The sequence below is a fragment of the Pituophis catenifer genome, unplaced genomic scaffold (assembly GCF_029215685.1).
Source record: "Pituophis catenifer annectens isolate HBS135680 unplaced genomic scaffold, rPitCat1.0.hap2 SCAF_2, whole genome shotgun sequence".
NCBI lineage: Eukaryota > Metazoa > Chordata > Lepidosauria > Squamata > Colubridae > Pituophis > Pituophis catenifer.
This window is the reverse complement of record NW_027256882.1, coordinates 33,793,197-33,817,954: the sequence shown is the minus strand read 5'-3', so window position 1 is coordinate 33,817,954 and position 24,758 is coordinate 33,793,197. Positions and strand designations below refer to the sequence as shown.

Genomic DNA, 24,758 nt, shown 5'->3' with positions numbered 1-24,758 from the left:
AGGGATATTTGCTTCTCTCCAGTTTTTAAAACAATTTTCCCTTTAACGAGCTGGTTGGGCCAAGAATAACCGATCAGGGGTCCGTCCCTTGAATTTTTCCTCCTCCCAATTTATTCTTTTTAAAATACTGCACTTTTTCTTTAAGAAGCCAGCGAAGCTGACCGCAAGAGCAACAATTCATTTCGGTTTCCTGTCTGGGCAGAGTCCAAAGACGGTCACCTGATTTGGAGGAAAAGAAGCGAAACTTAACTTTCTCTTTCTTTGTCCCGGCGGAGGAGGCGGCGATGGCGGCCGAAGCGCCCTTGCAGGATTTCTTGGTAGAAGCCACCTGCTCCATCTGCCTGGACTATTTCCAGGACCCCGTGCTCATCCCGGAGTGCGGCCACAACTTCTGCCGGGGCTGCCTGACTCGCAGTTGGGAGACGTCGGAATCGGAGGCTTCCTGCCCCCAATGCAGACAGACCTTCGCGCCCCGCAGCCTCCTCCCCATCAGGCACCTGGCGCGGATGGCAGAAGTGGCCAGGCAATGCGGCGGCTATCCAGAGGAGGAAGGAGGGAGCCTCTGCCCGAAACACCGGGAACCCCTCAAGCTCTTCTGTAAGGAGCACGAGACCCTCATCTGCGTGGTCTGCGACCGATCCAAAGAGCACAGGGGCCACTGGGTGATCCCTGCGGAGGAGGCTTTCCAGGAATACCAGGTAGGACTCAGCCAGGAGGAATCGCTGGGGAGGGACATCCAGGTGGCAATCTGGCAATCCTTGGACCAATTTACTTGTTTCCTCTGTTGTCAGCAAACTGGGTTTAGCCTGGTGCAGATACCAATCAGAACCAGACTGGAGACCCTGTTCAGGGGACTTTTATTGAAATGCTTCAAAAGGGTCTCACCAGTTAAAGGAGCCAAGACCCCGAACCATATACCAATACAAATTTTATACACTGAAGATCAAGGAAGTCAACACCCTAAGAATCACTCATTGGTTCTTTGAGAGGTGTTTCTTTTGATCTCTTATCCTGGACTACTTTACCCTCCTCTTTCATAAATTGCATATTTTATGCTAATAATCTTTGTTATCAAAAGGAGTTTGTGTTTTATTATTATAATAAAGTAGAAGTTACCAAAGTTTATGTCTATGTGCCTCAGCTAACATTTTTCTAATCGGAGTCCTTCTAACTTTCTTTAATTTTCTTGTTGCTAGGTAGTAGTGTCCCACCCACCATTCATTACTGATCTTATTACATCATGTGCAACTTTCTGCCTCAGCCATTCCTTTAACAATCTTCCCTAATTCCAACCTGAGACCTTCACCTCCTGCTTTATCTTCTGAGGTTGCAATTCTTTGAAGACAGATTTACCATAGTCCTCAATTTACAACCACCTCTTTAGTAACTGTTCAAAGTTACAACACCATCGAAAAAAGTGACTTATGACTGTTTTCACACATATGACCATTGTAGCATCCCTGTGGTCACTGATCAAAATTGGGACGCCTGGCAACCGGCATGTATTTATGACGGTTGCAGTGTCCCTGTCTTGCTTAGTAAAGGAAATTGCCTGTAGGGAGAAATAGGCTCCCTTTGCCAGTTCCCTTTCCACATTTGCTCTAGAGCAAAATTGTCATGGAGTCCTCCAAAATCTTGAGTGCAGATCCCAAAAAACACTCCTGCTGGATCAGCCCAAACGTTCATTTCTCAGTGATGTTTCTGGGATGACTGCAACCAGGAGACTCAGGCAGCTCACTTTAATGCCCTTCCAGGGAGTCCTCGACTAAGAGCCATTCGTTTAATGACTATCCAAAGTTACAAGGACAATGGAAAAAGTAATATAAGGCTTTTCACCCTTATGATCATTGCAGGCATTCCATGGTCACATGATCAAAATTCAGACATTTTCCAACTGTCATGTATTTATGATGATTGAATATACTGTTTCTTCTAACTGGGTCTTCCCTTCGATGTAATCCTTTACCGAAAAAAAACTTAAAACTTTGTATTTTCTCTTCAGATCAAGGTTGAGGATTGCCTGAAGGCTCAGAAGGAGCAGAAAGAAAAAATAGCTACATACAAAGGAGATATAGAGCAAAAATTGCAGGAGAGGCTTGTAAGTATTGATCCAACGGTTAGGAGCTTCTGAGCTAATAGGAAGATTAGATTAGATTAGATTTATTAAATTTCTATACCGCCCTTCACCCGAAGGACTCGGGGCGGTGTACAACCATCATAAAACAATATGAAAATACAAAATTTAAAACAATTTAAAAATAGATTAAATATTTCAGCCGTTACATTAAAACCCTCAATTTTAAAACACCCCATTCCAATTTCGTTACGCCAGTCCAGCCTGTTGAAATAGCAGGGTCTTAAGGGCACGGCGAAAGGTACACAGGTCGGGAATCATACGTATCCCGGCGGGCAGTTCATTCCAGAGGGTGAGTGCCCCCACAGAGAAAGCTCTCCTCCTGGGGGTCGCCAGTCTACATTGTTTAGCTGATGGCACCCTGAGGAGTCCCTCTCTGTGGGAGTGTATTGGTTGGTGGGAGGCTATCGGTGGCAGAAGGCTGTCCCGTAAATAGTCGGGTCCTAAGCCATGGAGCGCTTTAAAGATGGTCACTAACACCTTGAACCGCACCCAGAAGACCACTGGGAGCCAGTGCAGCTCACATAGGAGAGGTGTCATGTGGGTGCGTCGGGTCGCACCCATAATCACCTGCGCAGCCGCATTCTGGACCAGTTGGAACCTCCGAGTGCTCTTCAAGGGGAGCCCCATGTAGAGAGTGTTGCAGTAGTCCAGACAGGACGTGACGAGGGCGTGAGTGATTGTGCGCAGGGCATCCTGGTCCAAAAAGGGACGCAATGGACGCCTGATGGATCAGGCGAATCTGATAAAAAGCCCCCCTGGCCACAGCCGTCATATGGTCGTCTAAAGACAGCCGTGCATCCAGGAGGACACCCAGATTGCGAGCCCTCTCTGAGGGGGCCAGAGTTTCACCCCCAATAGCCAGCGATGGTACCAGCTGGCTATACCAGGAAGCCAGGAGCCATAGTCTTTGAGGGGTTGAGTCAGAGTCTGTTTCCCCCATCCAGATCCGCACAGCCTCCAGACATCGGGGCATCACGTCAAGGGCATCATTGGGGTGATCTGGGGTGGAGATGTACAGCTGGGTATCATCAGCGTACATATGACACTTCACCCCAAAACCACGGATGATCTCCCCCAGCGGCTTCACATAAATGTTGAACAGAAGAGGCGAGAGGACCGACCCTTGTGGCACCCCACACATGAGGTGCCTCAAGGTCGACCTCTGACCTCCTGCCAACACAGATTGTGTCCGGTCGGAGAGGAAGGAGGAGAACCACCCCAGCACGGTGCCCCCCACTCCCAGCCCCTCCAGTTGGCGCAGCATGATATCATGGTTGATGGTATCAAAAGCCACTGAGAGGTCCAATAGGACTAGGACAGAGGAGCACCTCTTGTCCCGAGCCCTCCAGAGATCATCAACCAAAGCAACCAATGCTGTTTCCGTGCTGTATCCCGGCCTGAAGCCTGACTGGAACGGATCCAGATAGACAGCTTCATCCAGGTACCAAGGAAGTTGTTGCGCCACCACACTCTCAACAAACTTCGCCACAAAGCGGAGGTTGGAGACTGGATGATAGTTCGCTAATACAGCCGGGTCCAGAGCAGGCTTCTTGAGGAGGGGCCTCACCACTGCCTTTTTCAAGGTGGGGGGGAGGAAACCCTCACTCAAAGAAGCATTAATAATCATCTGGAGCCAGCCTCGTGTGACCTCCCGGGAGGCCAGCACCAACCAGGAGGGACACGGGTCCAATAAACATGTGGGAGAGCTCAGCCTCCCCAGAATCCTGTCCACGTTCTCGGGAGTCACAGAATCAAACTCCTCCCAGATAACACTCTCAAGACACCCCCTCCGTCACCCCCCCGAACCCATCCAATCGGAGTCCAGACCTTCCCGAATCTGAGCGATTTTATCATGCAGGAATTGCACAAAATCCTCAGCCCTCTCCTGCAAGGGATCTTCCCGCACTCTCATATGGAGGAGGGAGTGGGTCACCCTAAACAGGGCGGCTGGGCGGTTCTCTGCAGACACAATAAGAGCCGAGAAATAATTAGATTTCGCCGCTTTTATCGCCACTAGGTAGGTCTTAATGTAAGACCTCACCAGTGTTCAATTGGATTTGGAATGGCTGGCCCTCCAATCACTCTCCAGGCGTCTTCTCTGGCGCTTCATCTCCCTCAGCTCCTCCAAAAACCAGGGAGCCAGACGGGATCGGCATCGGGTCAGAGGCCGCAGAGGCATGACTTGGTCCAAAGCTCCGGCGGCCGCCCTTTCCCAGGCTGCCACCAGTTCTTCAGTCGAGTCGTGAGCCAGAGTCTCAGGGAATGGCCCAAGCTCCGTCAGGAACCTATCAGGATCCATCAGGAGAACCCCGTCCGCCATCTTTAATAATAGGCAGCCTGTTTGTAAGTACAAGTTCTGACTTAAATGAAATTGAAGCTAAAGACAGTGAAGGACACAGAACTTATTCTTAACCTGGGAACTGAGATGTCACCATTGGCTGAATGAGTCACGGGTTAAGTGCCCCTATCCCATGAGCCATCTTTTATACAATGGGTTTGTTTTGTTTAATAATTGAATGCAAACCATATTTCATCTTATTGAAAAAATTGTGAACTCAAACATTTTTCTGTCTCCTTTTTTGGAATCCCAGATTGCCAAGAAAATTTTAATGAAAGATCTTTTTTTTTTTAATTTGATTTTTATGCCGCCCTTCTCCGGAGACTCAGGGCAGCTTACAATGCGTTAAGCAATAGCCTTCATACTTTTGTATATTTTATAAAAAGTCAGCTTATTGTCCCCACAAACTGGGTCCTCAATTTACCTACCTTAGAAAGGCTGAGTCAACCTTGAGCCTGGTGAGATTCGAATTTACAGTAATTGCAGGCAGCTGGAGTTAAATACAATGCATTAGTCTGCTGAGCTACCCAGGCTCCTTTAAACTGGAGCCATTTACTTTTAGAAACCTTTCCTCCCTGCATGTTTTAATGTCAAAAGGGGTTTTTCCCCATCTCACTTCTGGATTCTTCAAGGGATCTGTTTAATTATTATAACAATTAAAATAAAAATCATTAAGTAAAATAATTAAAATAAAATCAAAATAAAATAAAAGTATGCCTTTTGCTTTTTCTCTTTCTTGTTCTAGGAAATCATCAAACAAGTGAAAAAAAAGATGGTGGCTGAATTCAGAGAGCTACAACTCTGGTTAGAAGGACAGGAGAAGCTTCTATTGACTGAAATGGAAGAGATGGAGGAGGATATTATGGCAAGAAAGGAGGAGGGTTTGGCCAACCGTATGGAGGATCTCTGCTCTCTTGACTATCTCATCCACGAGATAGAAGAGAAGCTTCAGCAGCCAGCCAGCAAACTCTTACAGGTCAGTCAGGAAGTTGAGATCATAGAATCCTAGGGCTGGAAGGGACCTTGGAGGTCATTTTATTTTTGCATATTTAGTCATTATTAGCCATGTCTATAAAAACAGATTAATAAGCAAAATCAAGCATCAAGAATTCATTTTTTTCTATCTTGAGCACAAAGTTCAAAAGCAGCTTCCAAGTAGAAACAATGGTATTGTCTGGGTCAATTTACTTTATACACAATACTAATAATAATAATGCTGTTTATGTATACATGGTAATAATTTTTCAATTTCTAACATTTACGTATACCTACCGGTAGTATTTGTAATATATTATGTAGCAGTATACATATTTTCTCAATTTCTAATTTCTACCTCTATTTTCTAACCCTTATTAAAGTAATCCCATATTAAGAAGTATACTGTATGTATCCATTATCTCTTGCCCTTTTTAGTATTTCAACTCTTACTGACTTTTTGACTTCATACTCTTCCCTTGGGATCTTGTATTCCCCTTACATCACTCATATTTAGTCTAAATATTTCATCTGCCTCTACATCTACCTCTCGCTGTTCAATCTCTAGAGCACCCATCAATAACTCTTTCATTACTTCTGGGAAATCATTCTCTTTGTCCTCTTCTATGTTTTGACCTCTTAAAGAGTAATCTACTTGTTCCATTTCAAAAAATAATTTACTATCTCTTCCGTATCTTTATCTGTTTGTGTCATTTGTTGATTTATCTTCTCTATTCTTTCCTCTTCTTCTAGTTTGTCCTCTATTTTCTGAATTTGTTGTTCATTTTTCATTGTCTTTTTGCTGAGAATTTCCTAGTCTCATATCTGTATCATGCATCAGTGTCTTCATCTCCTTATGATTCCACGTCATAGCTTCCTGAGTACATTGAAGCTTCAATAGTATTTCTTTTTGAAGTGTATTTATTTTTCTGTGTTGTAACATTTTGCTTTAATTTAATGGGCTAAAAGTCACTCAATGATCCACCAAAATCCCAATGTCCCAATGGTCCAGAACCCCAAAAAACCAATATTAAAAGAATTTCTCAGTCCTGGTACTGTTCCTCAGAATCCACAATTTTTATAGTCCTCAAAATCTGACAATTTACTCCCTCTGAGTTATCCAGATTTGTAAAGAACTTTTCTTCTTTCACCTCGTAAGATGATCTATCAAACAGTATTTATAATCCAGATTAGCCCACCAAATTTCCCCATGTCTCATTAATCCACAGAGTCAAATATTCAGTTTCGAGGGCAATTCCTATTGTTTATAATCCACACTACTTTGAAGATCTTCAAAAGGCTCACCAGTTACTCCCAAACAGCCAGAAAGCAAATAGAAGTAGAACACAAAACAAATAGACGGCTTCCAGGTGTTGTTTACCTTTCACTTTGTTTCCCTTCTTTTTATCAATTCTGGCTTCCTGTCAAGGTTTTTTCCAACCATGTAGTACAGGGGTGTCAAACTCAAGGCTCAGATGTAGCCTGCGATGTGGTCAGATCCGGCCTGTGGGGCCGTCCTGGTCTATCCAGTGCGAAGAGAAAAGATCAGGCCAGTGTAACTTCGGCCCAATCTCTACCCAGTACGAAGAGGAAACATGCCAGCAGTTTGGAGGGTGGCATCAAGTGAGCCACACCCACCGAGTTGGCCACACCCACCCAGTTTCTCCCCCCCATCAACCACAACCCTGATGCGGCCCTCAGTGAAATTGAGTTTGACATCCCTGATGTAGTAGTATAGTATCTTTTTTCACCCATAGGTGGTATCCCAGCTCTAGGTTCCAGCATTAAAAGGAAGCAGAAGATATAACAGCTGATTTGTCAAATGATCAAAACATCCATTTTTCTTTATATGCTTTCTTCTAATAGTCAGACAATATTATCAGCAAATTAAAATCAATTTTCACAGTATTCTAAGTTCCAGTCCTGGTCTTTCCATATTTTAAAACTTCATAGTCTTCCATTAAAATTTCATTTCTCTTTTGGGTCTGTAATCTATCTCCATCTGTTAATTTGCTGCTTTCTCAGCGCTTTGGAGAGATATATCTTTCCATGTCTGCAAGTAAGATTCTGGCTGTACTCGACGAAGTTCAAAATCTTTTTTTCAACTCCTTATTTATTAATGTTTTTTTACTTTTTCTGTCTCTATGGAAAGGAAACTGGAAGGTATGAAGGCTACCAGTAGTCCTCACCTTGGGCCCGAAATTTCTGTGGCTAAGTGAAACTTGTTAAGTGAATTTAATTCTTAAGTGAATCGCTGCAGTGGTAAAATTAGTAACACGGTTGTTAAATGAATCCGGCTTCCCTATTGACTTTGCTTGTCAGAAGGTCACTAATGGTGATCCCATGACCCCCAGGACACTTGAACCGTCATAAATATTTATTTATTTATTTATTTATTTATTTATTTATTTATTTATTTATTACATGTATTTATATGCCGCCCTTCTCCCGAAGGACTCAGCGCGGCGAACACAAGTTAAGAAACATGTACAATAAAATCCCATTTTAAACCAAATAACTAATTAATAATAAATTATAAAACCCAGAATCAGAGTCAGCCTAAATATGACTAAATAATAGTCAGTTCATAAATATGAACCAGTTGCCATGAATTTGATCATGTGACTATGAGGATGCTGCAACTTTCTTAAGTGTGAAAAATGGTCATAATTCAGTTTTTTTCGGTGCTGGGGTAACTTCGAATGCTCACTAGGGACTACCTGTAATGGCCAATATTAGGGATACATAGTGTAAGACAGAAACAGCAGGCCATGCAAAAAGCAAGGATTCTAAGTTCTAGGCACTGTCTCTATATTCCTCACCATTTGAGGTTCCTATGCCCTATTAGGGGATGTGGTGGTGGGTGTTCTTTGTAGGGTCTCCCCCTCCTCTTAAATCTCCAGGCCAAGGAGAAACCCAACACTGATCACCTTCTCCAAAGTATTATCACCACCTGGATTTTCAAAAGTGCCTTCATTCTGGAAGCATAAATGCAGGGGATTTTTTAATCCTATTGACACACTATTTTGTCTTTCAAATGGTCTTTTCTTGTTGCTATTATGTATGTTTGTGTGTGTGTGTGTGTGTGTGTATGTATGTATGTATGTTTATGTATTTCTCCTTAGCCAGGTTCTTCCTACGTAAACCAAGATTTTTATGCAGCCCTAGTTCATTGAAATTACAATCCACTTTACAGGGAGGATACATGGGATGAGGGTGTGGCTAACTGATGAGGGCTTATAAGCCTGAAATAGATCTATCTTAGTCTCCTTAGACTAAGAAAAAGACTAAGAAAAAAAGCCTAGAAACTACTGGATTGTGATTTCACTGAACTAGGGCTGCATAAAAATCTTGGTTTACGTAGGAAGAACCTGGCTAAAGAGAAATAGACCTAAAGCCTACGAAAAGGAAAGAAAACATATATATATATGTGTGTGTGTGTGTGTGTGTGTGTGTGTGTGTGTGTGTGTGTAGGTCTTTGGTTATTCGGGTCTTCTCCCACGTAAAATTGGAAGTGTCTTGGCGACATTTCGACGAAGTCTCATTCGTCATCTTCAGGCTGGTGTTCTCGGCTTCGTGCTTCCAGGAGCAATGTGAGATCGCAGCTGTCTCTTCCTTTTAACTGCTAGTGGGGGTGTGAGCTGATTGGGTGGGAACTTGGCTGTGTTCTGATTGGGTGGAGGTGTGTTCTGATTGGTTAGGGGCTTGGCTGTGCTCTGATTGGATGGGGGGTTGGTTGTGCTCTGATTGGCTGGGAGTGTGTTCTGTTTGGGTGGGGGCTTGGTTGTGCTCAGCTTAGTCTGAGTTGCAGGGGGATTTGAGCTGGTGAGCTGCGTTGTTGTTGTTTGGCTTCGTGTTTGTGGCCGTGCGAGCTCTTCATGGTGGGTGTCAGTCTGCTTCATGTATGGATTGGAGGGGTTTAAAGTGGCTAATGATGCAGCTGCGGTCTGGCTTCTGGTCCTTGGTCGTGGCTCATTATCAGTGTGGGTTTGAGTCTGCTTTTTGCGTGGAAGTGTGGTGGTGACATCCTGTGTGGCTCTCGTGAGTGTGGGTCTGGTGTCATTTGTCGTGTTAGGGACTCGTTTGTCAATAAGGGCGGGTTTCCAAATGGCTGGTAGGCGGGAGGTATCGTCTCGTTTGTCCATGCTGTGTGGGCGTTTTTCTATCTCGATGGCTTCTCTGATTATTCTGTTGTTAAAGTGTTCAGTTTTGGCGATAGTTCTGGTCTTTTTAAAGTCAATATCATGTCCTGTGGCTTTAAGGTGTTGGACCAGGGAAGAAGTTGGTTCCTGTTTTCTTTTTTTTTTTTTATTGAAAAAGTTTTCAAATACAAATTTTTTTTCCCCCTTTTCCCCCCCCCTCTCCCTCCCCCTCCCTAACCCCCCCCTCCCCACCCATCCCCCCCTGTGACTTCTTCGTAACAAAAAAAGACCCCCAATTCATAACAGATTACTTACTCCCTCCTCAAAATACTGACCTTTACTTACTAAAAATATTATAAATATCATAACATCCCCCTTTATCCATACATTTCAGAAAAGAAGAGAACAAAAAAAAAAAAAAACATTATACTATAACTATTATAAAATAACTTCTAATTTAACATAATAGTGTTTTATATCTATATATTATTACAACAATTCAAAACCAGCTTCCACTTTAAAACTATACGATAAATCCTACTTTAATATTTAATCTTCTATATATATTACTATAACATTTCAAAGCGGCCTCCCCTTAAAATCTAATTTAACATTTATTCCCCTCTATCCATTTCCTCCACTCCCCTAAATATATCACTTAAAAATCCCTTTTCTTAAACTAATCAGTCTGTAGTTAGCTTATTCACCCACTGTCCTACAAATTTACCATACACAACAATTCTTAATATCTTTAATTCACTGCCCACACTACTTAAATATATATATATATATATTCCATTATATCTAAATAAAAAAAAAGAAAAGACAATAACTTTAAATTTATAGTCCATATAATATCTTCTTTGAAGTCTTTCCACTGGATTGTTAAAACCAACATCCATAATAGGGTAACATAGCTTGCTGATGCAACAGTTTATTCAAGGTCTTCAATCATATCTGCCCCCATCAGTAGTAAATATCTTCTTATATGTATAAAAATAAAAACAACCACCCGAGTGACATTATAATTATATTCCATATAATAATAATTATGGGTTTCATCAGGATTATTGATTTCCATCATCGTAGTGGGTAACAACCGGATCTTCTGCATGCCCCAGCATGATTCTCTTGCCTTATGATTCAAGATAATTATAATATATTTATCAACACAAAAAGAAATGTCAAAGTAGATAATTCAAATCCATCAGTTTGAGGCTCTTTCCACGTCCCAAAATTATGGCAATGCGGAGATCTGCCACTATCCTCAGGATGATATAGACCAATATATCGCCTCCTCTATATTTTCACATAATCATTCATATTTTAAAGACACTGGCTTCACTGTTGCTTGAATTAGAAATTTCTATTTTTATACAACCTATTTCTTTTTTTGTTTTCTTTTTGTGGGTTTGACTTCGATCCTGATTTCTTTTTCTACAGATTGTGTGTCAACTGGTCGGTCTTCATTCTGCTTTGTAGATTGGTCGTATTGATTTTGTTTTGGTGTCTCATGTTTCTTTTTTATCCCTTGTATATCCCCTAATTGGTTTCCATGCTTGCCTTGATATGTCATCACATTAAAATCAGATGGCACTTCCCTCAAATTTGTAGATAATCCAGCTGGGGTGTCCGGTAAATCCAAAGGCAATTTATCTGGTGCAGTCTCTGTAATTCGATATTTTCCCTTTATTTCCAGCTCCTTCTGCTTATCCTGTATCATTCCTGAAGAAGTTAAATTCATGTTCAACCTATTTTGATAAAATTCTTCCGCTCTTTCAATAGTATCTAACTGATATCTTTCTCCTTGATGTCTCAGTATAATACCAACTGGGGCATTCCACCTGTATGAGATATTTCTCTTTTTTAACTCAGACACCAGAAAACCAAATTTCTTCCTTTCTGCTAATATCTTAGGTGGGAGTTCCTTGTAAATCCATATCTTTCTTCCATACAATTGCAAATTAGAATTAAAGGAATTTTGCACAATATTATTCCTAATTTCCTTGTCCGTAAAATAAATCACCACATCTCTAGGCAGTTGCCTTTGCTTAGCAATCCAGGAATTTATTCTGAAAGCTCTGTCAATCCTACAAAACACTTCCTCAGGTTGAACCTTTAAAATCCCAGCTAGAATTTCAGAAGATATTTTCCTTAAATCATCTCTATTATTTTCCTGCAAACCTCTCAGTCTTATCGCATATTCTGTAAAATTGTATTGGACCATAAGAACCTCTTTTTCAATCCTCTGTTGCAGATTTTCTACATTACCAGACATTTGGTCAGCATCCATTTTAGGTTTTTCTTCTGAGCTATTATCCTGAGTGTTTATCAAATCATTTTCAATTTTTTGAATTCTATTGTCCAATTCATCTTGAATTTCATCCATTTTAGACTCTAGTAAATTAGTATTTGTATCCAACTGTATCATAAATTTTGAAAAACCATTAACCACTTTTAAAATTTTTTGCTCCAAAAAATCAAACTTAGATTTTACCAGTTCTTTAATTTCCTGCTTAAATTCTTCAAGATGCTGATTCACAATCTCATCCCTTCTTTCAATCTCCTCTATGAGAAATTCTATTGTATCAAAATCAGGTTTCTGAGACTGAAGAGTTAAAACTTGTTCCTTTAAATTGTGGGTGAGGGAATCCCCCCCCCCCTTCTTGTTTATCTGACTTTGTAAGTCTCAGTGCCATGTTTCCGCCCAGGCAAGCTTTGTTAAAAAGAAAAAAAAAGAGAAAACAAGAAAAAAGACTTCTTTCCAGTCAACAACAATATCAAGTCTCCAGAAAAAAAAAAGAAAGAAAAACACAGGAGCGAGGTTTTGTCTACAAATGTAGCCAGTGGTATTTATTCCGCTACATTGTAATAATAGAAAACGGAAAGACTTTTCCTTTCTGCCTCTTCTCCAGCTGCTGCAAACGCCATTTTAAAAAGCTTTTTTCCCCTCCTTTCCTTTCCTCTTCTCTCTTAAGTTATTTTTTATTTTTAAAAGATAAGTAGAATACTTGCGGTTCAGTATTACAGATCCAGCTCACATTTTCTTTAAGTAATCTGTTAGATTCACAGGCTTGCTCTTGACGCCTAGCTCTGCATTAGCAGAGGTCTCCCAAAGCCCGGAGCGACGGCTGGGGATATGGGGCATCTCATCCGCTCCGTCCCAAAAGAAAAAGAAAAACTTTTGGGACTCTGCAGAGAGTTCTACCCACCCCTGCCGGCTCTATCTCCGTTTCCTCATGGAAACGGAGTTTTTTCGAGCCGCCGTTCCGTTGTGAAGGCGGCTCTGACAGGCAGTGGAAGCTGACGATCCCAAAGGAACGTCTGGCGGCGGCCAGCAGCAAACAGGAAGTTGGTTCCTGTTTTCTGACTGAGTTCTTGTGTTCTTCTATGCATGCACTTATTTGTCTGTTGGTTTGTCTGATGTATGTGGTGGGGCAGGCGGTGCATGGGATTTCATATACTCCTTGATTTTCTAATTCAATTTTGTCTTTGGGGTTCCTTAGGATGGTGGATATATATATATATATATATATATATATATATATATATATATATATATATATATATATATATATGTATAATATATATATATATATATATAACAAGAACGTAAACACAATGCATCCTAAAGAGATGAACAGCTGGGGAAAAAAGAGCAATGGGATTTAAAAAAAAAATAGAAGTACTTTATATGTATGTTAGTGTCTGGTTGTCCAGACGTTTCACTCATTTATTTTGTGAATATAAGGAATATAATATTAGGATATTAGGAAATGGCTCCTTTCAGTGCTTTGTCTCTTTATTTTTCAGGACATCGGAAGCATCTTGAAGAAGTAAGTAAATCCACCCTTTTCTTTACAGACTCAGAGATCAGCAGCTCTGCCAGCAGTTTTCCTATTTTGGAAAGGTCTTTCTTTATTTCGCAGTATTTTATTGTAAAGACAATGTACTGTATTTCATGGCTTTTTAGACATTTCCTCAGATAACTGAGGAACACAATATAATTTCAATTTTTGATATGATCAATTTTTATAGTTGGTTGCATAGTCAGCCAGATGTTTAGAATGAATTTGCCTTTTTATCCACCTATTGAGTCCTTCCCAAGAAGAGACAGATGTTTGATGGTTTTAAAAGTATCATTGTGGGATGTGGGCTGTTCCAAGTAATGCAACTATCATAAATACATGCCAAGCACCCGAACTGTGACAAATGTTAAGTGGAAAAATGGTTGTAAGTCAGTTTTTTGAGAGCCGTTGTAACTGGTTGCTAACAAATAGTCATAAATTGAAGGTTACTTGTAACTGAATTTGTCTCTATTAAATTTCATTGCATTACCTTTAATCCATCAAGATCAGTTTGAATGTGACATCCATCTTCTTTTTGATTACCTATCTCACCCATATTAGTCATAAGTCATTTGGTAAGACACAATCCTGTCAGTGTATAAGAAATTATGAGCTGGGATAGCCATAACAACAAGTCAGCCAATGGGAACTGTTTGGTGACTAACAAACAGGATCTATTGTGAGCCTGGGCGGGGCTTAGCTTGACTGATCTGTATATATATAAAAGAGTTACTTTGTCCTTGCAATATAGCTTCTGTGTGTCTGAGTTCTGGTTATTCTGGTCCTGGCTTCTACTGCATGGGTATTGTATACATGCATCATGCTCTATATTATTGTATATAAAGAAGTTTCTTCTATAAATGAATCCTGCTGAATTATTTACTGGTGTGCTGGTTGGATTGCTGCAAACTCTGACAAATCCATTGTTTTGGCCAAGAGATTCACAAGAATTTTGAAGATTAGGGAGCCCAAAACTGGAATTTAGTTGCCTCTACTAGATCTCTTGTTTAAGTTGATGAAGGTGGATGAGTGCAGTTCTGGGTCAGGATCCACTGAGTCGCCCTGGTGCCCATATTTGAATAGCTAGCCAGAGAATTGACTGAAGCCTGGGAAACAGGGGCCCTTGTCAGTCAACAGGAGTGCTGATTTACCACCAGTTTACCAGGTACTTAGGATCCGAGGACGGGGCAACACAAGAAAATGACAATCAATGACTTAATAGCTGGCCATCAACACCCCACTTAACAACTAAAAACCACATACAACCAGGCACCACATAAATACAATGCGTAGAAAAGCCGAGTGCACACATTCTGGAAAGAGAGAGAGAAATTCCCTGAGGATGGGCTCCAGCACGAGTCCGAAAGCTCAGAAGACAAAACCTCTGGTGACCAACCCAGACTGGATCCTGTCGCTAGCCAATCCTCAAGCACCATCTGATGGTTTAGAAAGCTTCTTCTATTGGCAGGTTGATAAAGCTTGCAGGAAATGGGCATGGCTAGTCTAGTGAAGAGAAGGACCAGGGGAGACATGATAGCAACAGTGTTCCAATATTTGAGGGACTGTCACAGAGAGGAGGGGGACAACCTGTTTCCCAAAGCACCTGAAGGCCAGACAAGGAATAATGGATGGAAACTGACCAAGGAGAGTTTCAACCTAGAAATAAGGAGAAATTTTCTGACTGAGGAGAATGAACCACTGGAACAGCTTTGCCTTCAGACATTGTGGGACCTTCAACACTAGAAGTTTTCAAGAATAGGCTGGACTGCCATCTGTCAGAAACAATGTGGGGTCTCCTGCTTGGGCGGTGGTGGTGGGTGCTGGACTAGATGACCTCCAAGGTCCCTTCCAACTCTGTAATTCTGTTATTTTGTCTTGCCAGATACCAGGCAAAGGAAACATGTGAAAATCCAGTGGATTTACTTCTAGAACAGAAGTGGACAATCTGGGATTACAGTTATATCCCTGGGCTTCTGAAAAGCACCATGAAAAAACTGAGAGGTAAAAAACAGCCGCTGGGGTTTTATACTGGATGACATTTTGAGCATCCAAGAGAGATTCTGGGTCAATGTCACATGGATCAAAGAGGGATCGATTTCAGGATCAGTGTCTCAGTTATAATTGTAAGACAATACAACCTGTATTCTTCGTAGCCCAAACCCAAATGCCCTCATCACTGGGGAAGCAGAATAAGTTTCCACTAAGTATAATGGAATATATGCAGGTAGTTCTTATGACCTCAGTTGAGCTGAAAATTTCTGTTGCTAAGCAAGGCAGTTGTTAAGTGATCTGTGCCCCATTTTACGAACTTTTTTGCCACAGTTATTCAGAAAATCACAGCAGTTAAGTGAATCGTGGTTGATAAATGAATCTGGATTCATTCATTGATTTTGCGTGTCAGAAGCTCCCCAGGAAGGTTGAAGAGGACAATCCCAGAATCATGGGATGCTGCAACCATCATAAGTGTGAGAATCAGTCCTAAAGCACTTTTGTGAGTGCTGTTATAACTTCACTAAAGAAATAGTTGTAAATTGAGGACTACCTGTATATGGAATGTATAGTAGTATATATTTATACCTGATGGAATATATATAGCCACCAATGACATTCTGGCTTGTAGCTTTCCCTATTCCTTATTTCCTGATCTGAGGCCAAGGAAAGCAAACCAGGGAATCTGAGGGAGGCCCTTCTGTTGCTCCAATTCCAGGGATGAGATGCTGAATTCCTCCCTTTTCTTCCCCAGATACTCTGGAAAGTGGACTTCAACTACAGGAAGGTAAATATGAGTTATAGGAATTGGATTTCCTTGCTATTTTAAGCTCTGATGCCAGTAACGTGAAGAGAAACATAATAGATCAAAAACAAAAATATAGGTTTAATTACTATATAAAACTATGATGATCCAGTAAACTTTAATGATTATATGATTTATGAACTATTACTTGCCATTTATATGTACAATATTAGCTAATGCAGTGGAGAAAAATTCCTTGTGTGTCTGATCACATTTGGTCAAATAAAGCTGTTGTTCTGTTCTGTTCTGTTCTGTTCTGTTCTGTTCTGTTCTGTTCTTTTCTACTTCTACTCCACTCCGTTCTGTTCCATTCCGTTCTATACATACCATATTTTTTGGAGTGTAAGACGAACCTTTCCCCCCCCTAAAAGAGGCAGAAAATTTGGGTGCGTCTTATATTCTGTATGTAGCTTTTTGGAAGCTTTTTTCAGCCCCACCGAGGCACTAATGAAGCACTAGCAAGCAATCTTCCCAGCTTTGCCTGCTCCCTCAACTCCCTGAGTGAAGCGGTCTCCCTGCTTTGCTCCGACTGTCAGCTGTTCTTTAGAAGCTTTTTCCAGCCCTAACCAGGTACCAGCCGAGTGAAGCTTTGCCTGCTTTTCTCATTGCTGCTTCCTCTCAGCTGTGCCTTAGAAGCTGTTTTTTATCCCCAAGCAGAGGATAAAAAACCAGCAAACTAATGTGCTGAAGCTGACCAGACTAAGGATGATAGCCAGATGAATACCTGGTAGGCAGATTTTTTTTTTCCTATTTTCGTCCCCAAAAAGTAAGCTGTGTCTTATACTCTGGTGCATCTTATACTCTGAAAAATACGGTAATCTAAAAAACTGAAGCCAATCTTGGTGTAGAATGAAATACCTGGACAAATGGGAAAATATGACCTGGGAGTGAAAGGAATCTTGAATTCCTACCAAGCTAATAACATCCCCTTGATTTTACTGCCTGACTATAAGTTGGTGAGAGACCAGGTCTTTGGGAGCAGAAATTAGGTCCTTTGGGTCAAAGCAAATAGCAAAGTTGGAGCATCAGGGTTGCCTCCACTCTGTGGGCCATTGGACTGGTGAAAGCAGAGGTTTCCTGTATAAGATCCTCCCCTTTTGTACATCCCTGTGATACCCTGATGCTCGTAGAGAAAAAGACGGAGCCTCCTCACATCCCATCATGTGTCCTAAGTTACCTGTGGGGGATCCTTCTGACTTTTCCCAGTTCAGAATTGAAACATGGCAGCCTCTTGCTCTGCCTGATGATCTGGAAGAGGTGGAGCACTATGAAGTGTTTGAAGGACTTGGCCATTGTGAGACTTGTGGACTTCAGTTCCCAGAATTCCCCATCCAGGATGGCGAAGCTGGACGGTAATCAGCAGAGTGGCGGCCACATGGGAGACTAGAGACTAGGGGAATTGACCAGTGGAGCCAAGAGACGAAGAGCTGAGGGGAGGAGCCAAAAGCTGTACAGGTAGTCAACGTATCCTGAAGGCGTGCAGCTTAGTGGCAGATGGAGCGGAGGCAGATGGACTGGAAGATGGCGAAGGCAACCTAAGTGAATGGAAGGAGAAGGCCAGAGGAGCGCTGAACAGGCCGGCAGTTAACAGAGGATGGGACTAAGACAGTGGGAGAGCCCGAGTGCTTGGAGAAAAGGGAGCAGAGGGACCTGGACAATAGCAGCCCCATCAGCCATTGGAATTCTGTTAGTTGAAGTCTACAAGTCTTACAGTTGCCAAAGTTGGAGGACTCTTGACCAGGCAATGCTTAGGTGTTGTTTAAAAAAACAATGAGTCTTCCAGTCCTGGGGGGTGGTGGTTGAACTCCATTCACACAAGAGGGTTAAACTCTTGGGGGTGAAGACACAAACCAGGCCTGCAGCTGAAGCTCTTGTTTTCTTCCTTCCTTCCTTCTCTTCCCCCTTACAGAGAATGTAACTCTGGATCCAGACACAGCCAATCCTGGCCGCCTTGAAGTCTCGGAAGATCGAAAAAGTGTCAAAAGAGTTAAGCCAGTTGAAAGAAAATATCTTCTCTCAGACCTCGTGAGACTTTTATATACGCCTTGTGTCCTTGGCTGTCAGAAGTTCTCAACAGGGAGACATTTCTGGGAAGTTATTGTAGGAGGATCAGGAGAATGGGGTGTAGGGGTTGCCAACAAACTAGTGAACGTAAGAAATCACGATAAGCGGACCATGCTTTGGGAGTTTCAGAAATGCCTATGGAACTACAGGGCCGTATCTCCATCAAAACGTTCTGAGCTGGTCCTGACTGAGGAGCCCACGAGGATCCGCATCTCCCTCAACTGCGAAGAGGGACAAGTGAGCTTTTTTGATGCCAGCACAGCAGCTCTGCTCCATACATTCTCAGACGCTTCCTTGGTTGGAGAGACCCTTCTGCCCTATTTCTTTTTGGGTGAGGGCACCTGCATGACACTCCCCTAAAAGAAGGGACATCCATAGACAACTCTTTGGAAAACTCCCTATTTGCCAAGCAGGGATCTCCGAAAGCCTTTAAAGCAGAGATTCCTTAGCTTTTTGCTACTTCGGCTTCCTTTATTGTTCTATGCCACCCTGGTCAGTCAATCAGTCATTATAAAGGAATAACCTGATCATCATTTCTATTTGTCTGGATATAAAAAAAATGAAGTGTCCTAGGATCTTTATCAGCTTTAGCATCATGTGTTCAGGTGTATCAGTATTAAAGATACCTTACAGCTAAGCCTGTCAATCATGATTTTATATGTCTGTCACAGCTCTTCATCCCATTTATGGATCATGCTTGTTTGTTTCATGTTAGTTGCAATCAATGATTGTGTAGGTGTCCATAACTCCATATATTCTATAATCATCCCCTTCTTTTTTTCTTTCCTTCCCCCTTTTATTTTTCTCCAGTTTCCTTTTAATACATAATTGTCATAATCCAACGAACCCTAGCAGAGCTTCAGCAAGTATTACACTCGATATAAGCTTTATAGCCTCACAGGTATAGGAGGAGGAAGATGTGTTGGATATGTTTGCCACCTTGAGTTATTTGTAAAAATAATAACGGCGAGATAAAAATAAATAAGGGGAGTGAAACTTAACTGATATGGTGACTTTGAATGCTGACAGCAGATCTCTGGAACCCCTCAAAGCATCTAAAGAACTGAAGATTGACAAAACTGGACCTGGCCCAGGCTTACCAGCAACTGCCAGTGGACGAAAAGACAGCAGAGGCACAAACTATTGTCACCCACAGGGGCGCATTTAAATGTAACCGCCTCCAATTTGGAGTCAGCGCAGCCCCAGGAATTTTTCAATCCATGATGGAACGCCTCTTGCAAGGCATTCCACGGGTGGTGCCGTACTTCGATGATGTCTTAATCTCCAGGCACTCTAAAACCCAACTACTTAAGCGACTGAGGCTGGTTCTGCAGCGCTTTAAGGAGAAGGGTTTAAGAGTCAGGAGAGATAAGTGCATCATTGGAGTCCAGGAGGTCGAGTTCCTGGGCTAGCTCATTGATGGGACCCCACCAAAGCAAAAGTAAAGGCTATTAACAAAGCTCCAGCCCCCAAAAATAAAGCAGAGCTTCAGGCTTTCTTAGGACTACTGAATTTTTACAGTGTCTTTTTGAAACAGAAAGCCACAGCTGCTGAACCACTCCATCACCTTTTGGGGAAAGCGGTGCCATGGAGATGGGAGAAAGAAGAGGAAACAGCATTCAAAACCATCAAAGGGCTGCTTTCTTCAGACAGCGTGCTCATACAATACCATGAGATGCTGTCCCTGCTGCTGACCTGCGACGCGTCGCCATACGGGATTGGAGCAGTCCTCAGCCACCAACTTCCAAATGGCACAGAAGCGCCCATCGCATACTTTTCTAAGACAATGTCCAGCACAGAACGAAATTATAGCCAGCTGGATAAGGAAGCATTGGCCATCGTCGCGGGCATCAAGCGCTTCCATGAGTACCTCTACGGCAGGAGTTTCACAGTCATCACTGACCACAAGCCGCTGTTGGGACTGTTGGCGGGCGACAAACCAACACCGAGCTACATATCACCCAGGATGACACGCTGGGTGATTTTCCTTGCCGGGTACTCATATACGCTGACCCATCGACCCAGCAAGACCATCGGGAATGCAGATGCCCTGAGCAGATGCCCATCGAAGGACCCGGTGGAAGACCCCGCCCCCACAATGAGGCTCTTCCACATCGACAACGATCTCGCTTGCCCAGTAACATCTGCAGACGTGGCATCCCAGACCCAGAAGGACAAAACGCTCAGACAGGTACTATCGTGGGTCCTGCGGGGGTGGCCCACGGGGAAGGTGGCAGAAGAGTTCAGCCCATTTACCAGGAAGCAGCAAGAGCTTGCCACCATGAAAGGTTGCCTCCTCTGGGGCGACAGGGTCGTGATTTCCCGCACACTACAGCAAAAAATGTTAGAGACTCTGCACAGCAGGCACCCGGGCATTGTGCGAATGAAGGGGTTGGCACGAAGCTACGTGTGGTGGCCAACCCTGGATAAAGACATAGAAACCTGGGTGGCCAGATGTGACCCGTGCCAGGAAGTCCGGCCAGCACCACCCCGTGCCCAGCCTACAAAGTGGGAGGCACCCAGCAGCCCATGGTCGAGAATCCACATAGACTTTGCGGGGCCAATGAGCGGAAAGTACCTCCTCATCGTGGTGGATGCCTTCTCAAAATGGTTGGAGGTTGTGCCCATGGCATCCACTACAACAGAGGCCACCATCAAGGCGCTTCGGAGGCTATTCGCCACGCACGGGCTACCGGATGTTCTGGTTTCCGACAACGGGCCCCAGCTCACATCCAAGCCCATGGAAACGTTCCTGGCAGGCCTGGGCATCCGCCATGCCCTGATTGCCCCCTACAGACCAGCTGGAAATGGGCAAGCCGAAAGGATGGTGAGGCTCACCAAGGAAGCCCTCACCAAGATGGGCACCAGCGACTGGCAAGAAAGGATTGACCAATTCCTTCTCACCCAGCATATCACACCACACATGACAACGCACAAGAGCCCGGCCGAGCTTTTGATGGGCAGAAGATTGAGGTCACATCTGGACCGACTGCACCCCTTGTACAACCCAGAGGTACCGCCAAACGCCAGACGCCTGCCCCGCGCCTTCGCCATAGGAGACCCAGTTTTTGCTCTCAATTTTCACGGGTTTCCGAAATGGCTGAAGGGGAAGATCGAGAGCACAACCGGCCCGAAATCCTATAGAGTGGAGCTGGAAGATGGACATATAGCCTCACAGGTATAGGAGGAGGAAGATGCGTTGGATATGTTTGCCACCTTGAGTTATTTGTAAAAGTAATAAAGGCGAGATAAAAATAAATAAGGGGAGTGAAACTTAACTGATATGGTGACTTTGAATGCTGACAGCAGATCTCTGGAACCCCTCAAAGCATCTAAAGAACTGAAGATTGACAAAACTGGACCTGGCCCAGACTTACCAGCAACTGCCAGTGGACGAAAAGACAGCAGAGGCACAAACTATTGTCACCCACAGGGGCGCATTTAAATGTAACCGCCTCCAATTTGGAGTCAGCGCAGCCCCAGGAATTTTTCAATCCATGATGGAACGCCTCTTGCAAGGCATTCCATGGGTGGTGCCGTACTTCGATGATGTCTTAATCTCCGGGCACTCTAAAACCCAACTACTTAAGCGACTGAGGCTGGTTCTGCAGCGCTTTAAGGAGAAGGGTTTAAGAGTCAGGAGAGATAAGTGCATCATTGGAGTCCAGGAGGTCGAGTTCCTGGGCTAGCTCATTGATAGGACTGGCATCCACCCCACCAAAGCAAAAGTAAAGGCTATTCACGAAGCTCCAGCCCCCAAAATAAAGCAGAGCTTCAGGCTTTCTTAGGACTACTGAATTTTTACAGTGTCTTTTTGAAACAGAAAGCCACAGCTGCTGAACCACTCCATCGCCTTTTGGGGATGTATGTCCCCTCAGAGACCCTGTTGTGATTAAAGAAGCCTCCCCAAAAAGCCCTTGAACAAAGGACAAAGGTGTATAAGATGTTCTCCACCCACCAGATCCCCCCACCTCTCCCCATGGGTCCCCCTGTCCTAAGTTGGCCTGAGACGCCTAATGCCTCTTTCTATCCACCTTTTGCTTTAAGAGGCATTTCATTGGTCAAACGTGAAGATTTCCAGTCAGCAAATGATCCTATCCCACATTCTACATATTCCATATTCTACATCTACAAGATAGTCTTCTCTGTCTCCCTTCCACAGAGTGATCCAGGCTGCCTCCTCGGGTTGAGTTTTGCCCAGTTTTAGAGCTTTTCCTGATCCGTTTCCTGATTGGATGGCTGGGAAGGGGGCAGTCCAGGCAGTTCTTTCTCTGCAGGAGATTCCTATTAAAAGTGACTGAAAAGAGTTTAATTTCCCCTTTATCTCTGAGACATCCCATCAATTGCAGCATTAGTTTTGGGCTTTTATCAAGGGCTTCTTACTGTCTCTTTCAGTCCACGTTTGCTCCCTCTGGTCCCATAAATGTTTCCTTCTTCCTATTTAAAAAAAAAAGCATTTTCCCCTTTAACAAGCTGGTTGGATCAATAATAATTGTTTGGCAATCTGTACAATGGATGTTTCTTTCTCTCCGGGATTTTTCAATATCTTTCCCTTTAGCAAGTGGGGGTGGTGGTAACCGATGGCCCTTTTATAATTTGCAGACTTCAACTCCCAAAATTCCTGAGCCAGCTGGCTCACGAGTTCTGGGAGTTGAAGTCAATCAATCAATCAGAATAGAGCTGGAAGGGGCCTTGGAGGTCTTCTAGTCTAGCCCCTGCTCAAACAGGGTGCCCTATATACCATTTGAAACCCACAACTCATAAGGGGCCGTGATTCCCCACCTCTCCTTTAGCAGAACGTTTGGATCAATAATTGATGGGGGGGCATCCAATGAATGTTGGCTTCTCCCCAATATTTTAAACTTGTTTTCCTCTTTAACAGGATGCTGGGATCCATTGTAATCGATAGGGCGTTCCTCCCAGGGATGTTTGCTTCTCTCCAGTTTTTAAAACAAGTTCCCCATTAACGAGCTGATTGGGACAATAATAATCGATCGAGGGTCTGTTCCCGCGAATGTCTGCTCCTCTCCTATTTGTTCTTTTTAAAATACTGTAAGTTCTTAAGAAGCCAACGAAGCTGATCGCAACAGCAACAGTTTATTTCGGCTTCTCGCCTGCGCAGAGCCCAAAGGCGGTTGCCTGACTAGCAGGGAAAGGCGCAGAGCTGAATTTTCTCTTTCTTTCTTTCTTTCTTTCTTTCTTTCTTTCTTTCTTTCTTTCTTTCTTTCTTTCTTTCTTTCTTTCTTTCTTTCTTTCTTTCTTTCTTTCTTTCTTTCTTTATTAAATTTTTATACCGCCCCCTCTCCCGAAGGACTCGGGGCGGTGAACAGCCAGAATTAAAAACACACCATACAAATATTAAGATACGTTAAAACAAAATTAAATTATCTTAGGCTTCTCCAATTTAAAACCCCATTACCCATAAAATTCACCCAATTAAAAATTTTTAACCCAGCCCGGCTTGCTGAAATAAAAAAGTCTTCAGGGCCCGGCGGAAGGTCCGGAGGTCCGGGATTAGTCGTATCCCTGGGGGTAGCTCATTCCAGAGGGCGGGTGCCCCCACAGAGAAGGCTCTTCCCCGGGGGGTCACCAGCCGACATTGCCTGACAGACGGCACCCTGAGGAGACCCTCTCTGTGGGAGCGTGTTGGCCGGTGGGAGGTTATCGGAGGCAGAAGGTGGTCTCGTAAATAACTGGGTCCTAAGCCATGGAGCGCTTTGAAGATAAGAACCAACACCTTGAAGCGCACTCGGAAGACCACTGGAAGCCAATGCAGCTCGCGCAGGAGAGGTGTCACGTGGGAGCGCCATGTCGCCCCCATAAGTACCCGCGCGACCGCATTCTGCACCAGTTGGAGCCTCCGAGTGCTCCTCAAGGGGAGCCCCATGTAGAGAGCGTTGCAGTAGTCGAGGCGGGAAGTAACGAGGGCATGAGTGACCGTGCATAGGGAGTCCCGATCCAGAAAGGGGCGCAACTGGCGTATCAGGCGAACCTGATACAAAGCCCCCCTGGCCATGGCCGTCATATGCTCTTCTAAAGACAGCCGTGCGTCCAGGAGGACACCCAAGTTACGCGCCCTCTCCGTGGGGGCCAATGTCTCGCCCCCAATAGTCAGCGATGGCACCAGCTGACTATATCGGGACGCCGGCAGCCACAGCCACTCAGTCTTGGAGGGATTGAGTCGGAGCCTGTTCCTCCCCATCCAGACCCGCACCGCCTCCAGGCACCGGGACATCACTTCAAGGGCATCGTTGGGGTGGTCTGGGGTGGAGATGTACAGCTGAGTGTCATCAGCGTACAGATGGCACTGCACCCCAAAACCACGGATGATCTCGCCCAGCGGCTTCACATAAATGTTGAACAGGAGAGGCGAGAGGACGGACCCTTGTGGCACCCCACAAACCAAGTGCCTTGAGGTCAACCTCTGCCCTCCAGCCAACACAGACTGCGACCGGTCGGA

At 43.8% G+C, this 24,758-nt stretch overlaps 1 protein-coding gene across 1 annotated transcript; it reads left to right on the top strand.

The window, feature by feature from the left end:
- Positions 1–229: 229 nt before the first annotated feature.
- LOC139312091 (E3 ubiquitin-protein ligase TRIM39-like) lies at positions 230–19,263 on the top strand. The gene is made up of 7 exons (XM_070936614.1): positions 230–698; positions 2,003–2,098; positions 5,221–5,451; positions 13,406–13,428; positions 15,323–15,441; positions 16,184–16,216; positions 18,144–19,263. Exons 1-7 carry the CDS (start codon positions 285–287, stop codon positions 18,656–18,658), a joined length of 1,431 nt encoding a protein of 476 aa, XP_070792715.1. The 5' UTR covers positions 230–284; the 3' UTR covers positions 18,659–19,263.
- Positions 19,264–24,758: the final 5,495 nt, after the last annotated feature.